The 19,690-nt window shown below is 40.6% G+C and overlaps 1 protein-coding gene across 4 annotated transcripts in view; it reads left to right on the top strand.

The window, feature by feature from the left end:
* fkbp5 (FKBP prolyl isomerase 5) overlaps positions 1–16,668 on the top strand; it is a 126,425-nt gene extending 109,757 nt beyond the window's left edge. For 3 of the 4 annotated variants that reach the window (XM_039749253.1, XM_039749252.1, XM_039749256.1), the window contains 5 exons: positions 6,152–6,242; positions 6,422–6,505; positions 9,076–9,261; positions 13,944–14,186; positions 14,874–16,668. In XM_039749253.1, the coding sequence (XP_039605187.1) occupies positions 6,152–6,242; positions 6,422–6,505; positions 9,076–9,261; positions 13,944–14,186; positions 14,874–14,945 (676 nt within the window). In that variant the 3' untranslated portion in view covers positions 14,946–16,668. The remainder of the gene's footprint in view (positions 1–6,151; positions 6,243–6,421; positions 6,506–9,075; positions 9,262–13,943; positions 14,187–14,873) is intronic. The other variant, XM_039749255.1, reaches the window with a different exon arrangement.
* The last annotated feature ends 3,022 nt before the right edge of the window (positions 16,669–19,690 follow it).

Below are 19,690 nucleotides of genomic sequence, written 5' to 3'. Positions count from 1 at the left end.
TTGTTATCACAAATATGCATTGGAAACATGGCATGGTTCCTTATACTGAAATTTTTGACATTCAAAGAGGATGTATTCAGTAAGGTTTTTATTTTCTAGCTTCCATTATAAAATGCCAGGACTGATCACATATTTTTTTAAATTTATAGAAAACAGAGATGCCATTTTTGTGAAGAATTATCTTTGAAATTGAAATATCATTTAATCACATATATGGTCCAAATTGAAGTAAGGACTACAAGGTTCCCAAGTCATTCAATAGCTAGCTACATGTATCTACAGGCCTCTGTGAATAAAATAATAATAAAATTAACAACCAGATTTCATGTATCTAATTGTGTCTCTATGCAAGAAAACCATAATTGACATCAACCTTGTCCCTTCAGATTTTTTAACGCTTTTGTCATGACTCCTTTTGCCTAAGGGTTTGACTCTTGCAGATTTTTCAGACTGCAGGGATAGGGACAAAGATGTTTGCACCCCGCCCACCATAACCCATCGTCTATGGTGGAGGAGTGAAAGCTTTAGATTCATCAAAAATTGAGATCTCTGGTTCTTGACGGATCCCAGTTTTTTAGGGTCTCCTGATACCGAAACATCGATATCTTGATGATGGGTGTATGTCTGTCAATGTGTTTGAGTGATTGTGTGCCACAGGTTCCTGAGGACAGTCTAGAGCTAAAATGGCTGGACTGAAAAATACCAAACTCAAAACTTAAGCCGGTTATGAGATATCGATATACTGGTTCTTTTTTGAGCCAAATCTTGCAAGAAAAAGAGGCACTCTATAGGAACCCTCAAATATCATAACTCTGCAATTAATTATGAATTCTTCTCATTAGTTGCTATTGTAATTACCTATTTTATGATGAGAAAGATCAGCATGGACGACATGGTGGCGCAGTGGAAGCGCTGCTGCCTCGCAGTTAGGAGAACTAGGTTAGCTTCCCAGGTCCTCCCTGCGTGGAGTTTGCATGTTCTCCCCGTGTCTGTGTGAGTTTCCTCCCACAGTCCAAAGACATGCAGGTTAGGTGCATTGGCGATTCTAAATTGGCCCTGGGTGTGTCCTGCAGTGGGTTGGCACCCTACCCAGGATTGGTTCCTGCCCTGTGTTGGCTGGGATTGGCTCCAGCAGACCCCCATGACCCAGTATTTGGATTCAGTGGGTTGGAAAATGGATGGATGGATGGAAAGATCAGCATCATAGTGGTAAATAATTACTGAAATGTTATGGAAATGTTCAAGCTTTTTGTACTGATTTACTAACACATCCATTATCATCACCTACATACCTAGTTCATGGAAAATGTATCACAGCAGCAAGCATGAAGCTGCTGTGGATCGATACTCCATGGAAGGTGGAAATAAGCAAAGCTACGTCATCTCACACTAGAGCAGACAATCTAACAATAAACCTTTAGCCCACATGAGGAAACTGGAGATGCATAAGTTCAATATTAATACAAGAAAGACATCTAAACTTTAGTCAGAGGACACCCCACCCCTGAAAAAAGTAGGGTCTTATTGTTGTGAGACAGAGGCACTACTGCTAGCATAGGCATGTGAGTGTCTAGTATACATATGTTAATACATGTTGGAGGTCATTTTGACCAATCATTGCAGGTCACAGGACCGTGTAAGCCGACTAAATCATATCTTTTTTTTTTCAATGTTTGTGTTGTATTACAACCTGGGTTCTCATCTGCTTGTATTTATTTTCATGTCATGCCATTTTCTTTTTATTTATTTTGTTAATTTTAATTTAAAGCAAATAACATTTCATACAATCAAATCAAACTTAACAAAACCAAAATTCAACCCCAATCTAAAACAAGTAAAGAAAGAGAGGAGAGCTGGCCAACAAAGCAAATCTTTGAAGCAGCAAGGAGGGATGAGTATCCTTTTCCCGGTATAGAAGATTATTCTTAAATATTTATTATATCCTGCCGTATTTTAAAAAGGTTTTGAGCGGATCCTTTAAGTGACAACTTGTTTTTTCTAATATCAAATAGTATACGACATCTGTTACCCACCGACTTAAAATTGGTGGATTGGGATTCTTCCAGTTGAGCAAAATGAGTCTACGTGCTAGTAGTGAAGTGAAGGAAATTACGATTTGTTCGTCCTTCTCCATTTTAAGCCCATCTGGGAGTCCACCAAACACAGCTGTTAATGGATTAGGAGGGACTGTTGACACCAAGGTTGTCCGATTGGCATGCAAAGGTTTTTGGTCCAAAATGATGTTAAGTTGGTACACACCCAAAACATGTGGCCCAGTGAGACTGGAGCAAGATTGCACCGTTCGCAGATTGAAGCTTGCCATTGAAACATTTTGGATAATTTCAATTGAGATAAATGCGCTCAATAATTTTAAGTTGAATAACTGAGTGCTTTGCACATATGGAGCAAGACTGTATTCTGTGAATGGCTGCCTTGTACTCCTTTTCTGAAATATTAAGTTAAAGATCTTTTCTCCTTTGTGCCCAGGGATATTTGAAAGGAAGGGACTTTAAAATGTTTTTATAAATTGTGGAGATGTTATCTGGGTCTTCAAGACTGATCAATATTTTTTCTGGAATAGGTGGAAGGTGAGGAAAATTGGGCATGTTCCATTTAGCAAAGTTTCTAGCTTGAAAGTAATGGAAAAATTGTGTAGTTGAGAAGTTAAATTTGAAGCTTAATTGACCATAGGATACAAAAATATTATCAATGTACAAGTCTCTAAATGTTTTAATACTAGACATTTTCCAAGTATTAAATAATGTGTATGTTTGAGAGGGTGGAAAAAAGTTGTTGTCATGTAGAGGTGCAACAGATAAGAGCTTCTCTGTCTTAAAGTGCTTCCTACATTGGTTCCTATTCTGAGTGAATGAAGGGCAATTGGATTATTAATGTGTTGGTGAAAGTTTGTATTTACTGGGGCATAGAGCAGGGAATGTAAAGAAGTGCTGCAAAATTTGAATTCTATTGTAGACCAGGCTTTTGTATGTTCATCAATTTGTGTTGACGTCCAGGTCCACCCAGTAATAAAATTGAAAGTTGGGTAGTGCCATGCCCCTTTCTGCTTTAGGACAATGTAGAGTCATCCTTTGGATGCATGGATGTTATGAGGTTAAGATTGAATCTAATTTTATGTTTATGGGGTAGTTGGAAATAGAAGAAGAAGCTTGGGACTGATATTCATCTTAACAGTGTTTATTTTCCCTGCTAATGTGAGATGGAGGGTCTAACCAAGAAGAATGAGAAACAGTATCAAGCTATAAAAGACCTGGAGAAACGTTTAAGTTTACTACAGCCTTTACAGAAATAAAAAAAAAAAATGATAAAATAATACATTAACGGGCGGCACGGTGGCGCAGTGGTAGCGCTGCTGCCTCGCAGTTAGGAGACCCGGGTTTGCTTCCTGGGTCCTCCCTGCGTGGAGTTTGCATGTTCTCCCCGTGTCTGCGTGGGTTTCCTCCGGGCGCTCCGGTTTCCTCCCACAATCCAAAGACATGCAGGTTAGGTGGATTGGCGATTCTAAATTGGCCATAGTGTGTGCTTGGTGTGTGGGTGTGTTTGTGTGTGTCCTGCGGTGGGTTGGCACCCTGCCCAGGATTGGTTCCTGCCTTGTGCCCTGTGTTGGCTGGGATTGGCTCCGGCAGACCCCCGTGACCCTGTTCGGATTCAGCGGGTTAGAAAATGGATGGATGGATGGAAAATACATTAACATATGAATAAGTTGCAATTAGAGTACTAAGCTCAGCTTGAAGATGTTAAGCAAACGTTTACGACTCATATTGAAATATTTGAACAATCGACATCTGCCACTGATGAAAAGGCAATGGCTACAAAATCAGAATGCAAAGTGCTCGCTGACAAACTGGCAGCACTGAAAGAAAGATAAAGAAGGAACAACATCAGAATCAAAGATCTCCTTGAAAAACAGTGAAATTCATAATTGAACTATTCCCTAAAATAACTGACAAGGACTTAAAATCGGAAACCGAAATCTCAGCAACCTACCATATACGTGGATCGAATGCCTCAAAACCGAGAAGCCTTATTGTTTATTATGACAAACTACAGGCCAAAGGAAAAACATCATGTCCCTTCTCAGACTGACAGGGGAGATTATATTCTTTTTTTTTTTTGTTAAACTTTAACTATTATATATTGAAATTTCTTTAATCGAATATGTGTAGTTTTGGCAATGACAAAGTAACTAGCTCTTTGCAGTTTTTTTTCACTTCATATCATTGATTTATTGCATTAGGAATTTACTATCATACATTATCTCAGTCTCCATTGGAACCATTTAACATCATTCCCTAGGTTTATTATATTGGGACTGTACTTTCTGTACTTTACAGAATTCATATCCAAGCCAACTGATTATTTTCTGTAGACAAATGCATCTCCAGAGGTTGCTGCAGAAATACTCTTGGAAACACTGAAGGCATTTTAAGAGGACAGATTATTTCATATATTTCTCACAAAAATAAATTGGAAACCAAGAAGGCCTCTGATTTAATCAGCAAAATTACCAGATTAGATCTAGAATACATCATTCAGTGCATAGAATTCACACTAAAACATGGCATATGGACAAACATAGAAATGTGCGTGTATGCACAAAAAAATCCAGATGCATACATCTGTGTGTACGCCAACTTCCATGTTCTTCTGCTACATAAATCCCAGTCAGAGTGAAATGTAATGCACATGCATGTACCTGCTGCCCCACCCAACTCCTCCTAGAATTACACCTCTTTGAATATACAAACCAATATAAATAGCCCCTTAATTTCGGAGTTCTGTGAAAAGACAATGGCAAAAGCACAAAGAAAAAAGAAGGATTTCAGCGAATACCAAGACGATGCAGTTCGAAAGTCGAAAGTTCAAGTCTCTGGACATCTGCCACAATGTGCATGGATCAAATTACTCTTTACTAGTCCAGGAGCCTCAGATTGTATTGACAACATTCAAAGTAGAAAGATGTTCTTGACAAGGATGTCCCCTATCACCACTGCTCTTTGCAATTGCCATTGGATGTTTACTTTTGAAATGCATCAGAAATAAAAGGGATTTTCAGGGAAGGGCTGGAACAGAAAATATCACTATATGCAGATGATATGGTACTCTCACTCTCTCTCTCTCAATATATATATATATATATATATATATATATATTGTGGCAGTAGGGGGCGCTAGTGCTCCCTTGAACCCTCAGGTACACCTCCAGAGACCGGATAAAAGTCCCAGACTTTTTATTTTCCTTTTTCACAGTGCACCAAGCACCCTCCACACTACTCATAAATTAGTACAACAAACACAATAATCTCTTCTAACAATAAACTCTCCTCCTCGCCCAGACACTTGCTCCTCTACCTCCCAGCTCAGCTCAGTGTCTGGACTGAGGCACCCACAGTTCCTTTTTCCTTCCGGGTCAGGGCAAACAGTCCTGTTCTTCACCCCGGGAGCACGTCGTTCCTTCCCGTCACGTGACCGTGACGTACTCCCGGGTTATAGGGCATCACAGACCCCATAAGCCCCCCCGCAGCGACTCCTGGTGGTCCCCAAGGTATACAGCAGGGCTGTGTATAGACACTACGAAGTCCATAAGGCCCTGCTGGACCTCGGGGCATGATCCTGCTGTCGGGAGAGCTCCTCCTGGTGGCCTGGGGGTGAGGACCGGCATGGGAAGCCGGCAGTCCTCCACAATATATATATATAGATATATATATTAAATAATTGTATGCAGCATTGTGCACTCTATTTTGTTCTCTTTATACTGGAGCTCTTAAAGGTGCTTTCCTTTCTAGCTTTTGTGATTTGTTTCTTTAATTTTTGTTTTTGGATACTTTATAATTTGTTTACATTTTTTATTTCCATGGAATTTATTTCTGATGCATTTCTTATGAGTGAAGTCTTACAAAGAAAGAGATTCATTTTACTTTTGTCCGGCAACACCATTTTAAACTCTTCTTCTGATGAAAGATTGGTTTGATTCCTGGCTTTCCATTCTTGTACGTCTCTAGTTTACAATTTTCTCCTGTTCCTCGACAAAGAAAATCCTTTAACCATCTTTTAGACAGAACACTAGCATCCCAGAAGCCTCAGTTCATTTCAACCACACAGGTGATTCACATTCTTTGTCTCATTCCTCTAGGTACGGTTTTGGCACAGAGGGACATTCCCATTTTGGTGTTAGTCCAAATGCAGATCTTATTTATGAAGTATTGCTGAAGGAGTTTGTAAAGGTAAACCAAGAAGCTCTTGTTTTCATAAAGTATAATCTTAAGAAAGACAGCAGTGCAATGGGAGAATAGAACAGAACAGGCTCATCTAATTGAGGGTTCAAAGTTTATAGGCAAACTATGAAAAGGTAATTGTGCTGATCCAACCAGATCTGACTGTTTGTTTTTGTGTATGTGCACAGGTCAAGAACACTTGGGATATGACCATGACAGAGAAGCTGGAGCTTGCAGTTGCTGCCAAACAAAAAGGAACCCAATATTTCAAGGTGCAGTCACCTATCAAGGCCTTTGTAGTGCTATGGTGAAGGGACACAGAGTTTGGGAGTCAACAAGAATACCTTCAGGGAACGCATAGGACCATAGCACTGACACATACTCTTTTAGTCCAAAGTTTTAAAACAAATTTAATTTAAGCATTTCAAGTCCAGTGAATAACCCGAAAAGGTACAAAAGTAAGCAATAAATTGCCTGAGGTTAATGATGTAGGAAATTGTGCTCTATGACACCTTTTCTTTCTTTGCAATTTCTACACTTGAGGGACCTACACTTTTTAAGGGCTGTAATGGACTTTCTGTCTTCCTTTGTTAATTGCCATTTTCTCAAAATTATGCCAGCAATATACAGTTTAATATTGACAAATAATGTTTCAGAGGGTGTAGCAACACAATTTATTCCAATGCTGTGTTTATACAGATGGAGGCCTAGTAAGTAATCAACAAAACTTGGAGCACCTGCAGTAACTGTTTGCATCAACTTTCAAGGCTTAATCAACTTCCATTGATGCAGAAAAGATGTAAGTTGCTGACCTGTTACTTGCTAAGTGAAAAATGCCTGTTTGTATAACACTTGAAAATGACATTATTTTTCAATTTTTGGTTTCTTAAGCTTTTTTTTAAACCTCTGGCAGTTTAGCACATACCTTTGTATCATTTCATCTTATTCACATGACTTCAGCTGCTTAAATTTCAAGAAAAACTGGAACATTTAATGTTTTTTTAAACCCATACTGGTGGTGTACATATACAGTATAGCCTAGCCTGTCATACACATACGCACACCATATCCACTTCAGCTCTGTTGTCATTCCATTCGAAGTTCAGTGACCTGTAACAGGAAAAGTGGCTTTTATGTTCTGTCCCACCAGAGTTTATTTTCTCAGAATCACTTCTGTTTTGATGGCGGCCCAATTTGGAGCTCACAGATTATTACACCTTCTGTAAAGTTAGGGTTCCTCTTTATCTTTTCTCTTTCATTGTTCATGAATGGTATGAGTTGCAGTCAACCAGGATTTTATTTACAACACAACAGAAATGAGCAAATGTTTCCTTAGTTTTTTTTTTAAATCATTTGGAACAGAAAATGGTCTGATAAATAATAATAATAATAATAATAATAATAATAATAATAATAATAATAATAATAATAATAATAATAATAACATTGTTATTATGAATCCACTGCCTCTGGATTGGCAATCATGGGTGGTGGTACCCATCTTTAAGAAAGGGCACCATATGATGTGTTCCATGTGTTTATAGGGGGAATCACACTCTTATGCCTTCCTAGGAAGGCCTTTGGCAAGGGTCTGGAAATAAGGGTTTGGCTGTTGGCCGAGCCTATAAAACCAGGAGGAACAATGTGAATTTTGTCCTGGTTACGGATCACTGGACCAAATGGAAAGATCAAAGATTTGGAGATATAGAGTAGCGGTACCATACAGTGAACCGTCAGTTAATACATAAGTTTTGATTAGATCCATGCAGCAACTGGAAACCTGTGAAGAGACTGAAGCAGAGGAGTAGTAGGAGTGAAATGAGGAACAGAGAACACCAGTTGAGTAGCTGCATTCTGGAGGAGCAGGAGAGGTCAGACAGCAGTTGAAGGAAGCCCCATCAGAAGAGAGCTGCCATAGTCCAGCTGACAACGAACCAGTGCTTGAAGAAGTAACATAACTAGTGAGAAGGTGTTTAAATCCTTTGAACATTAGGAAGAAAGGAACAATGTGATTAGGACATTGAAGAAATATATATGATAAATAAAAGTGAAGAGTCTGGAGTCACACCATGTGCCAGGGACCATGCTAATCTTCAGTGTATCACTCCAATTTAAGGTCATAGAGTGTCAGAGAAATTTAAGTTAAATTAGGATATTCAAAGACAAAAACCACCACATAGAAGTTTTAGTAGTACTCATAATTGCTTGAGACGCTTCTCCCAGATCGCATACCACTTTTAAAATGGCAACATCATGATCATGAGGCATCCAAGCATGAGAGATGCCGTTAGTATAAGCCTTATTGCAACACCCATGGAAAACTGCAAACAAAAAAGCTGGTGCTGGTAGTTTGTGAGTTTTTGCATGACTCCATTGCCACCATGCATACTTTCACAATTCGTAGACTGGAACTTCAATTGGTGCTTCCTATTGTCTCTTACTCTGTCCATTTTCTGAATATTCCTGAATCAATCTTGATAGTCCTGGGATGTCCAGGGATCAACTTTTGATGGGATGTCAGTCTATTGCAAGGCACACTTACCGCACTCTTCTAGTTTTAAGCCTCTAACAGAATTCATATGGTAGAAACCAGAATTCCTGAGAAACTCCAAGGGAACATGAGGAGAAGATTCAATCTCCTCACAATTTATGACCAGGGTGAGAATCAAGTCCCTGAAACCAGGAGGCATCAGTGTTAACGACTATGCCATTTTGTTGGCCCATTATCGGTTACACGGGAATACAGAGACTTTAAAGAGATTGCATGAGAGTTGGCTGTCTAAAATCTGCACAATGTGGCGTCAATGAAATGCCATTTAACAGTCATCTTGTTACTTTACAGGCTGGGAAGTACATACAGGCTGTAATCCAGTACCAGAAGATTGTGCCTTGCCTAGAGTTAGAGGAAAACCAGTCAGAAGAACACAAGGCGCCTGTCAAGGCCTTGGTCCTATCATCGCTGCTGAATCTGGCCATGTGTCACCTACGACTTCAGGAATACTCACATGCTGTGGAGAAATGTAACAAGGTCTGGCTGCTTCTCCAACTCAATGCAGTGTGATTTTTAAGTGTTTGCTTAGTGTTCTTGCCCACTTTGTTCAGTAAGTAGGTGTAGTTATGCAGTTCACATGACTGGACTATTTGGTCACTAGGGGCAGCTGTTAGTCCACAAGCAGAACTAATTTACTGCTAATCAGACAGAACTGACAGGATATTATAAGCAAAAAAGAGGAGCAAGGGCTAATGAGGGTATATGACGAGAATCAGAGCACTTCATAGGGGGAAAAGGCATTGGTCAGTAAGCATGAATGGTGAACTGATTACAGCTGTCAACTAAGGTAAAGGATCAAAGAGGAGATATTTAACATGATGGGAAATTTAAATGGAGGAATTTCAAAGCTCAAGAGTCTGAAACATATTGAATAAAGTAGTCAAAAATGATTAGGGTCCAAATGAATTGACAATAAACATTAATATAAACTGAGAAAAGTACCCGGTAAGGCTGAGAGTCTGGTAAAAATATTCAGAACAAAAGATGAAGATTGAAAAGTAACTGAAAAAAGTAGTCAGAAATAACATGAAAAAGTGACTGTAAAAATGTGCTAAATTCCAGGCCAGGGTCTCAAGTGTCATTTCTTGTTAGTCATTTGAGATATTATTTTCTACTAGCTAACCCGCATAATCAGGCCGCTGTTTAAATGATTTTTAAGCACAGAGAAAAAAATAAACATTTGAAAAATCCGTAATTTAATAAACCACCAAGAAAAGCAACAATGCACGCTACGAACCAACATACAATTGTCCGTGACTGAAAACCAGAGGAGCGCCGTCGCGCCTTCTCCTTCCAAAGCGAAGGACGGGGTTGAACGGCGCTCGTTCAGTACGCACTGCCCGCTTATGTGCCCGCCCCCAACTCCCTACCTGAGTCGCTTTCATTTGTGTACAGTCCACACGCACCTGTGAGTCACGTTGACTGTTAATTTTCCAAACACCGCCTCAGTCGGTTTCCACGTTGATTTTTCATTGTTCTTTGCGGTTCTGCTTCTTTATATATAATCCACCAAGTCACCCGACCATTTTACAAAGGGTAGGGACGTAATCAGTGTGAGCGTATGACCCGCACGTACTGGGAATTTCTCGTTCGTGGGGAACAATTGCAAGCCACGGTCTCCATCACGAATGGGGTTCAATGGCTTACGCACGGCTCCCCGCACTGGGTAGACACACGTTGATCCATTCAGTGTAGCGCGTGTGCAGTACCGGACATACGAGTGCATCACAGAGCTGTTAATGCTCAATCTCACGTGGCTGAAAGCCACTTGTCCTTTCTAAGAATTTGGACGCCGACCACTGTTGGGTCGTGTAACTATTTGGCAGGCGGGAGTCTCGTTCATTTTCGGAAATAACCAGCCAAATCGCTCCACCAACTACGAACTGCCATGCACCACCACCCACAGAATCGAGAAAGAGCTATCAATCTGTCAATCCTCTCCGTGTCCGGGCCGGGTGAGGTTTCCTGTGTTGAGTCAAATGAAGCGAAAGGCTCCACACCTGGTGGTGCCCTTCCGTCAATTCCTTTAAGTTTCAGCTTTGTAACCATACTCCCCCCTGAACCCAAAGACTTTGGTTACCCGGTTGGCTGCCCTGTTGCGGGGCCTGAATTGGTGAAGCAGGTGAGACGGTAATGAAACAGAGGCACAGGGCTTATTGGTTTTTAAAGACTGCTTCCTTCATTGGGTTTTAACCAATGCACGGAATGAACCAACACACAATCGTCCGTGTGGCGCGGAGGGTGGAACGGGAGGAGAGGAGAAGGACATCAACTCCGCTCCCTCCGTCATGCTAGTCTGCTGATTTCTCGTTCAGTATGCACTGCTTGCTCATGTGCCCACCTTCAACTCGTCACTCGAGTCGTTGTCGTCTTTGTACAGTCCAGATGCACCTGTGACTCACGTAGACTTTTCATTGATCTGTGCGGTTTTGGTTGTCTTTCTATATATAATCCACCAAGACACCCGACCACGGTAGTAGCGAGGTGGGAGTGGGGTGTGTACAAAGTGCAGGAACATCTAAGAAGACGCATGTTTGTCGCGGATGCGAATTGCTGTATGTAGCGTGTAAAACAGTTTGCCAGGGTGCACGCGGTCGTGCGTCGTAACCGAAAACTCGTTTTTTAAAGACTGCTTACTTTATTGTGTTTTAACCTCAGTTGTAAAGGAATGTTTTAAGGATCCCATGGGATACCCCTCGCAAACCGTTTTACACGCTGCATATGGCGATTCACCTCCGCGAGAAACATGCCTCTATTAACAGTCAGCGTGGGTTGGAGCTGCATGTGACCTTTACGATAGACGAATATAAATGACGCCGGTTTTTCTGTGTCGTCGCGTCCGAGTTGGTGGGCGTGGCTCTGCGAGTTGTCGTCGTATCCAATGGTCTTGGAGTTGGTGGGCGTGGCTCCTTCCTGCGTGCGCCATAGGTGTCTAACTTGTCGGCGGCTTAGTGAATCCACGCCCCTTCCATGGTCCATGGACCATACTTTCCATGGTCATCTTGCCTTAGTGAATTATATATATAGATATTGTGTTACTAAAGGATAGGTTCAGTATCTTTCAAGTCATGGCTTATATTAACTTGCTACATGACTAAAAGATCAGAACGCTTGTATAGACACAGTTGTCTGTGAAGTGGATTTTAATATAATTTGGAGAAAAGGTTAACAGATTAAGGGATCATAAAATGGAATAAAATGATTCAAAAAGATGGTTAATTTAAACTGACAGAAGTGAAATTTGAAGAACTAGTTAGTGTCATCTGCAAAGCAGGAACCAAACCTGGCATGATACCAGTGTATAACAGCACCCACTCACAAAGACCAGGATAACTTATCGTCCCCAATTAGACTAACATACAGTATATGTCTTTGGGATGTGAGCAGAAAACCAGTTTAAACATGAGGAAATTGTGCACATTTCAGACCAGTAACTTGACCCAGGACTCAAAACCAGAATGATGGAGCTGTGACATTTATGACAATACACACATACAGACTGGGACAATTTATCAACCCCAATTTGTCTAACATGTGTGTCTTTGGAATGTCAGCAGAAAACCAGCTTGAACATAATGAAATTTCAGAACAGTAACCTGTCCCAGGACTCAAAACCAGAATGATGGTGCTGTGACGGTTGTGACAATACACTCATATGGACTGGGACAATTTATTAACCCCAATTGGTCTAACATGTATATCTTTGGAATGTCAGTGGGAGACCACCTTGAACATGATGAAATTTCAGAACAGTAACCTGTCCCAGGACCCAAAACCAGAATGATGGAGCTGTAATGCTTGTGGCCATACATTCACATAGACTGGGACAATTTATCATCCCCAATTAGCCTAAAGAGAATGTCTTTGAGATGTGAGCAGAAAACCACCTTAAACTTGAGGAAATCTCTGATGGGGTCCTAAAGTAAATTACTATCCTTTTCCTCAATAATGAAGAAACACTTGAAAGAAAATCTGCAGTTGATTTTTTGTGTTCTGCCATCATACATATCTGAGGTGTGCTGATCTAATGTGTAGCATCAATTTAATATTATCTGTTAGCAACAGGCATGGTAACCAATGAGAACATGGCCAAGACTATGAAAAACCAAAAACACAATAGAAAACAGGTCAGGTCACATAGCATCTGCAGGAAACATTTTATGATTAAAGTTTTACCAATAAAGCTGCTTGGTTGATTGATATTTAATGAAGGTAACTAAGGACTTTGGACTAGAAGTTCACAGGTTAGCAAATCCCAACAGTTCTAAAATGAAATGATTGGAGTGGTAAAGTGCACATCTGGAGAAAGTGATATTAAACATCTTAAAATGAAACATTTCCACATGAGGAGATTGACATACTATAGATAAGGTTTTTGAGCTGGGAGTCACCAATGGCTGGTATTTCTGAAGAAATGTAAAAAAAAAAACCCAGCTGGGCAGAAATGATGGAAGAGGTTGTTATCAGAGACTTAGGGTCAGTTACGTGTTCTTTTTAGGAGATCTTCAAAATTCAAAATGCATTGATATAAAGATGATCCAAGGTAATGATACTTGAGGACAACAATGGGAATTAAGGGAAATTGCATTTAGGACTGAAGTTAGGAAGCCCTTCTTCATAGAAAGGTTGTGGGAATGAGGGCCAAACAATGAAATGATGTAGCTGAGGTGGAAACGTTGACAGCATGATTACAGTGTCTATATGACACATTGAGGTAATTTATCTATTAGCTAAACAAGCTTCATGAAGAATGTTCATCAAAGACAGAGCATTAGGGATGTACAAGTGAGGACAGTGTGAATTGACAGCAGAGACACTGGGTAAAGCACAGAGAAGAAAGAGTAGATAATCTGCAAATAAAAATGGATACATGTAGTTGTGAGCAAAACAGTAGACAACAGTGGTATGCATTGTCCTCTATGTGGTTAGCTTTCTTTTGGAAAGTTTTTGAAAATGTGATTTACACCAAAACTATTAACATGTTAGAATAGAAATCATATAATGATTCATTTTTTTTGAGCTGTCAGAAGCAATGAAAGATGAGTGTACTGAAACTGAGTGGTCAACAAAGACCAGATACAGCACTGGACAAGACAAAAGTGCATCTGGACTTGAGTGCTGGTTGACCAGCTCCCAATAATGAGTGTTCTTTCTTTAAGCAGGTAATTGAGATGGATAACTCCAACGAGAAGGCCCTGTACCGGCGAGGTAAGGCCTGGCTACAAATGAATGAGTTCTACTTGGCCAAGAGCGATTTCGAGAGAGTGTTGGAAATCAATACAGAAAACAAAGCTGCACAGGCCCAGATAACCATCTGCCTGCAGAAGATTCGTGAGCACCATGAGCGCGAGAAGCAAACTTATGCCAATATGTTCCAGAAATTTGCTGACCAGGATGCCAAGGTCTGTGCCAAGTCAAATATCTGTGATCCTTCTGAGAAAAGCAGTGTTACATGCTGGTTAACATCTGGATGGCCCTTCTGTGAACTGCAGAGGGCTGGTTGACTAATTGAAATAGTCATTTTGTGTATATCTTGATGAAACTATTGAAACTTTGTAGTGCAACCCTATAAACATCTACTCAGCCCTCATGGTATTACTGATTTATTTAATTCATAATAGGTCAAAATAGTTGAATGGGTGAGGTACACATCACAGTTTTGGGCCATTCAGGTTGTTTGGACAGAGCAGGGGTCCATTTACTAACATCTAAGAAATCAGTAACCAAAGCGGAAGGACTAAATTTTGAACTTGAAGATTTAAACAATAGCGGGTCAAAAGAAAAATTCAAAAATCTTCAAAAATAAATTACCAGAAAAACTAGTCTTCTGAAGCAAACACAGTCTTGTTCTTTTTAAAACAATAGTTCTGACAAAGGTAGAGCACAATAATGCCCCAAATAAGATGGCCACCAAAACCATGTGACCCTTCCTTGTGTGGTCAAGTTAGCAATGCCTCCAGAGACCAAGATCCAAAATGTCTCAACAGCAAAAAAAAAAAAAAGCAAAATTAATTGAACAGTAAGATTTCCTGTTCACTCATGACACTCTGAAGTAACATTTCCACTTTAATTTTCATTTTGGTCTGCAGGTAGGGAAAAGGAAGCCCTCCAGAGAAGATGGGCCAGTTAAACGGCGACGGAGGAGTAAAGAGAACCTGTGACATAAAGGTGGCCTGGCCTGGCCCACCTGCCTACAATATGGAGCTGAAGAGAATGCAAGATCAACTTACAGTAACCCAAAAAGACAGACAGTGGGCATTCTTGATCTAGCAAACTCAAAAACATTATCAAATGTCCATGTGCGTTTTAATGTTATTATTGATATTATTATTGCTGATAATGGATTATTATTTGTCTGATGTTTCAAGTTATTTTTGTTGTTTCTCAGCAAGGATGCTGGAGAATTTGCATGCTTTTTAACTATAAGATCTGACAGGAGCGAAACATCTCGGAAGGTAGGTCACCCAGCCAGACAGATAATATTCTGTTTGAAAGCTTCCAGATCACTTGAATTCAGTTGTATTTTTGAGGTACCTCATTTTTTTTTATGTATTTCACTTGCTACTTCCACTGGATTATGAGGAGAAGGGACCTGTTATGTAAGATGTGCAGTGCCCCTGTGTACTCAAAAGGAACAAAAAAAAATCTTCGGATTTCTTTTTGATAATGCCCCCCTTCCCTCAGTTCCAAACCCCAATGTTGGGCACCAAAGAAATCTAGATGTTTTAGACCAAAGATAAGTAACCTTAGTCAAGCCAGTCTCAATGATGCAGGATCAAGTATGTAGGACAGATGAAGAGTCTCACTCAATGAGGGAATACCAGCTGCTTCTGTTGGAGTGGCAAAGTAAGAATCATTCAGCAAGTTCAACTCCATAGACATCCCGGATTCAATATGTTGCTGATTTGCCTCTTGCCGTTTGAATCAAGGTCATAGTACCATCTGTCAGATCTTATCAGTGCACTGATCTGTGCATCCAGAAGGCAATTTCTGTTGACAGCAGTCTCGCATTATAAATGTGAAAATGTTCTTGATTTTCTTTGCATTTATTAAAGCTGGATGTGGTCTAGCATTTTAAACAATAGACCAGGAACCAGGTCTGTCTTTGATCCCCTCAGGCCAAGTTATTGAATGATTTATGCTTCTGTGAAAATTCAAAGACTGCTCTAGTAAAAACCAGCCCAAGTGTAAATCGTATAGTACTGATTTTGCTTGAGGATGCTGACTTTGTTTAGTTTTAATGTTGGTAACTCCCCACTGAGTTGTTCAGCACCTTCTTTTTCTGTGTTAATCAAAAGTATGATTACATACTGAACCATTCCATGTTGAAAAGAACAAGGAAAATACAAGAAATTTTGAAGGATCTATAGGATACAACTTTCAGATTTTCAAAGCTATGACTGTTAGTACCTAGGGATTTGGAAGATAAGTAGAAGTCTAAAAAGCTTACCGTGATAAGTGCCAGGTGCCTTCCGATATTCATTTATAATACTCAAGTTGGAGGTAGGGGTGTAGCTTCATCATTTCAATAATGCCGTCCATTTTCTTATAATAGCTGTCTCTGGAAATTGCTGGGTTTCCAACCCAAAGGGAAGTGCCTGAAACAGCAACTGAACATCAACCCTTAAGCCTAAAGCCCCTGCCTTCACACATGCTAAAATCAAATCTTTAGAACTGGGGGAAATTTTATTTATAGATGTTGCACAGTCAACTTCTAGATCAAGACTGTTCTCTCACCTCGGTATGTGCGTGAGCAGTTCTTCCTATTTGCATACTCTTAACCTTTTATAGGCATTCCAGAGACCATGGCCTTTATTGAAGTTACCAGGGCTGGCTCTGCATCGTTTGACTATTGAAATAAATAAAATAATGCATTTTACAATATTTTTCTTGTCTGGCTGCTTTGTGACCTGTTACAGTTAGCCATAGTTTCATCATTAAGAAAGAGATGGATGGAGGTGGTCAGAGCAGTCATTGCTCAGACAACTTCTAACTGTCATCATTTCCTACATTTATCTAAATCCTGATTTGCTTCCCTGAAGACATCATAATTGTTCTCACTATTCCTGCATAGGGGTAAAGGGAAGTGACTATAAACAGTTAGAACAAAAGCTAATCTTAAGATTATTTCTTAATTTCTTCTGTTGAACAGATGAAAACCAAACATATGGCAATGTCTGAGTCGCTTACTCATGGAACCGCTCTGAAAAGTAACTCTCTCCCTCTGTGAAATTCTAACGAGCACCATAAGATACAAACACCATATTAAGTCTTTCGAAGATCTCCAGTGTGTAAAATCCAGTTTGTTTTATGATAGACTGAATGAAAAGATTGCTCCACTGTGAAGGCTTTGTCAGCCTTTGAGCTGTTCAGTTCTTGAAGCTGATGCCTGCCCCTGAGTTAGCTGTTTGGAGGAAATCCACATCATGTTGCATCTTTGTACAGGTACCTCCTACAATGGACCTGTCTCAATACTGAAAGGTTCTGGTGATCCCTCTCTGGTCAAACCAACTGCTTTTCCAGTTGCAGAATCCAAAGAGCAAAATTTTCCTTGCTGCTTCTTATTAAGACGTAGGTCATCTGCCGGGCGACACAGTTTACGGAGTCTCTGTGAAGACATAATTAATGAAAATATGGCATTGTACACGTGACATGAAGGGTGCATGTTGATAAACAACCCTTATAGCTCTTACTATATTGGTTCGTGATGAACAAAACGACTCGTATGAAATTGAATTTGCAGCAAAACGTAACATTTCAGTTCACAATAAAAATTGTGAAATCAATTGCATTTTATTTCCAGCAAAATTTGTGTCATTCACACAAGAAGAAAGGTTTTTAGTCCCTGTCTGGAAGCATTTTCATGTATTCTGCAAGTACCTGCCTGTCATTTAATATTTAAATAAAAATGTCTAGGGCAGCACAGTGGCGCAGTGGGTAGCGCTGCTGCCTCGCAGTTAGGTGACCCACGGTTGCTTCCTGGGCCCTCCCTGTGTGGAGTCTGCATGTTCTCCCCGTGTCTGCGTGGGTTTCCTCCTGGTGCTCCGGTTTCCTCCCACAGACCACAGACATGCAAGTTAGGTGCATTGGCGATTCTAAATTGTCCCTAGTGTGTGATTGGCGTGTGCCCTGTGGAGGGCTGGCACCCTGCCCGGGGTTTGTTCCTGCCTTGCACCATGCGTTGGCTGGGATTGGCTCCAGCAGACCCCCGTGGCCCTGTGTTAGGATATAGCGGGTTGGCTAATGAATGGTTGACTAACTAAAAATGTCTAGCACAACAAAAAAAAAAAAATCACCACAAGCATGCATATGTACAACTAGGATAATTCAATTGCTAGGTGTTAGCCTTGCACAGGAAAGGCTATCAAGTTTAAAAAGATTACCAGGCAAGAAACGTAAGACAAGCAAAGAATCAAAAACAAAAATCAGTCTTAACTTTTGTCACAGACAAGCTGCTAATCAAAGAGTAAGTAAGGAAATAAAAAAAGTCAAGAACCAGAAAGTGGGCGGCACGGTGGCGCAGTGGTAGCGCTGCTGCCTCGCAGTTAGGAGACCTGGGTTCGCTTCCCGGGTCCTACCTGTGTGGAGTTTGCATGTTCTCCCCGTGTCTGCGTGGGTTTCCTCCGGCACTCGGTTTCCTCCCACAATCCAAAGACATGCAGGTTAGGTGGATTGGCGATTCTAAATTGGCCCTAGTGTGTGTTTGGTGTTTGTGTGTGTCCTGCAGTGGACTGGCACCCTGCCCAGGATTGGTTCCTGCCTTGTGCCCTGTGTTGGCTGGGATTGGCTCCAGCAGACCCCCGTGACCCTGTATTCGGATTCAGCGGGTTAGAAAATGGATGGATGGAAGAACCAGAAAGTCTAAACAGCAATACTAATGAGTGCAAACTCAGAGAGTGATAAATCTGACACAATGATTTTTAAACTAAATACCACAGCAACCGCCATCATGACACAACCAACGATGCTCAAAAAAAAATAACAATGACAAAAATTATGCAAAATATTTTCCATTAACTGAAAATATAGGTTAAAAAATCAGATTCAGTGCCTCAAAAGAACCCATGGGAATAATCCATTAGTCAGTCAGTCAGTCATTGTCCAACCTGCTATATCCTACAACAGGGTCACGGGGTCAGCTGTAGCCAATCCCAGCCAGCACAGGGTGCAAGGCAAGAAAAAACCCTGGGCCACCAGCCCACCACAGGGCACACACACCCACACCCCAAGCACAATTTAGAATCTCCAATGCACCTAACCTGCATGTCTTTGGGAGGAAACCCACACAGACAAGGGGAGAACATGCAAACTCCACGCAGGGTGGACCCTGGAAGCGAACCCGGGTCTCCTAACTGCGAGGCAGCAGCACTACCACTGCACCACCGTGCCGCCCAAAGTGCATTGTCACATTTTAAAAAAAATGTAACACATTCCTCCATGATTATGTGAACAAGAGGCAAAAATAGAATTGAGTTTAGACAGTTAAACAGAAAAGTGTGAATCAGGGTTTAGGAAACAGCTAGCTGTGCAACCCACCTAAGACAGGGTTAAATCTAAGTAATCAATGAAGACCTCAACATTAACAGTTACATGGCACCATGCAATGCGTGGGTCTCTGTTATATGCCATTTAGTATGGAATTAATAAAAACAGAGAGAATGTTTGTGATACACCATCTGTTGGAATATCAGACGCAACAACTAGATGGACACATAGACTCTTACCCTGATATTAAGGTAAATATTCCTTGTTTTCTACCCAAGAAAATGTGAAACCACAAATAAACTCTACTGTTTCACAATTGTAAAATCACCTGCAAAAATATTTTGGTGTCAGTTTTTTGAAATTAATATGCTTATTGAAACAACCATTTGGGTCTTCAGCAGCTGCTACCACCTGTTAACAA

This window comes from Polypterus senegalus, chromosome 3, assembly GCF_016835505.1.
Source record: "Polypterus senegalus isolate Bchr_013 chromosome 3, ASM1683550v1, whole genome shotgun sequence".
Taxonomy (NCBI): domain Eukaryota; kingdom Metazoa; phylum Chordata; class Cladistia; order Polypteriformes; family Polypteridae; genus Polypterus; species Polypterus senegalus.
The sequence above is the reverse complement of the archived record's forward strand: the minus strand, read 5'-3'. Positions and strand labels throughout refer to the sequence as shown.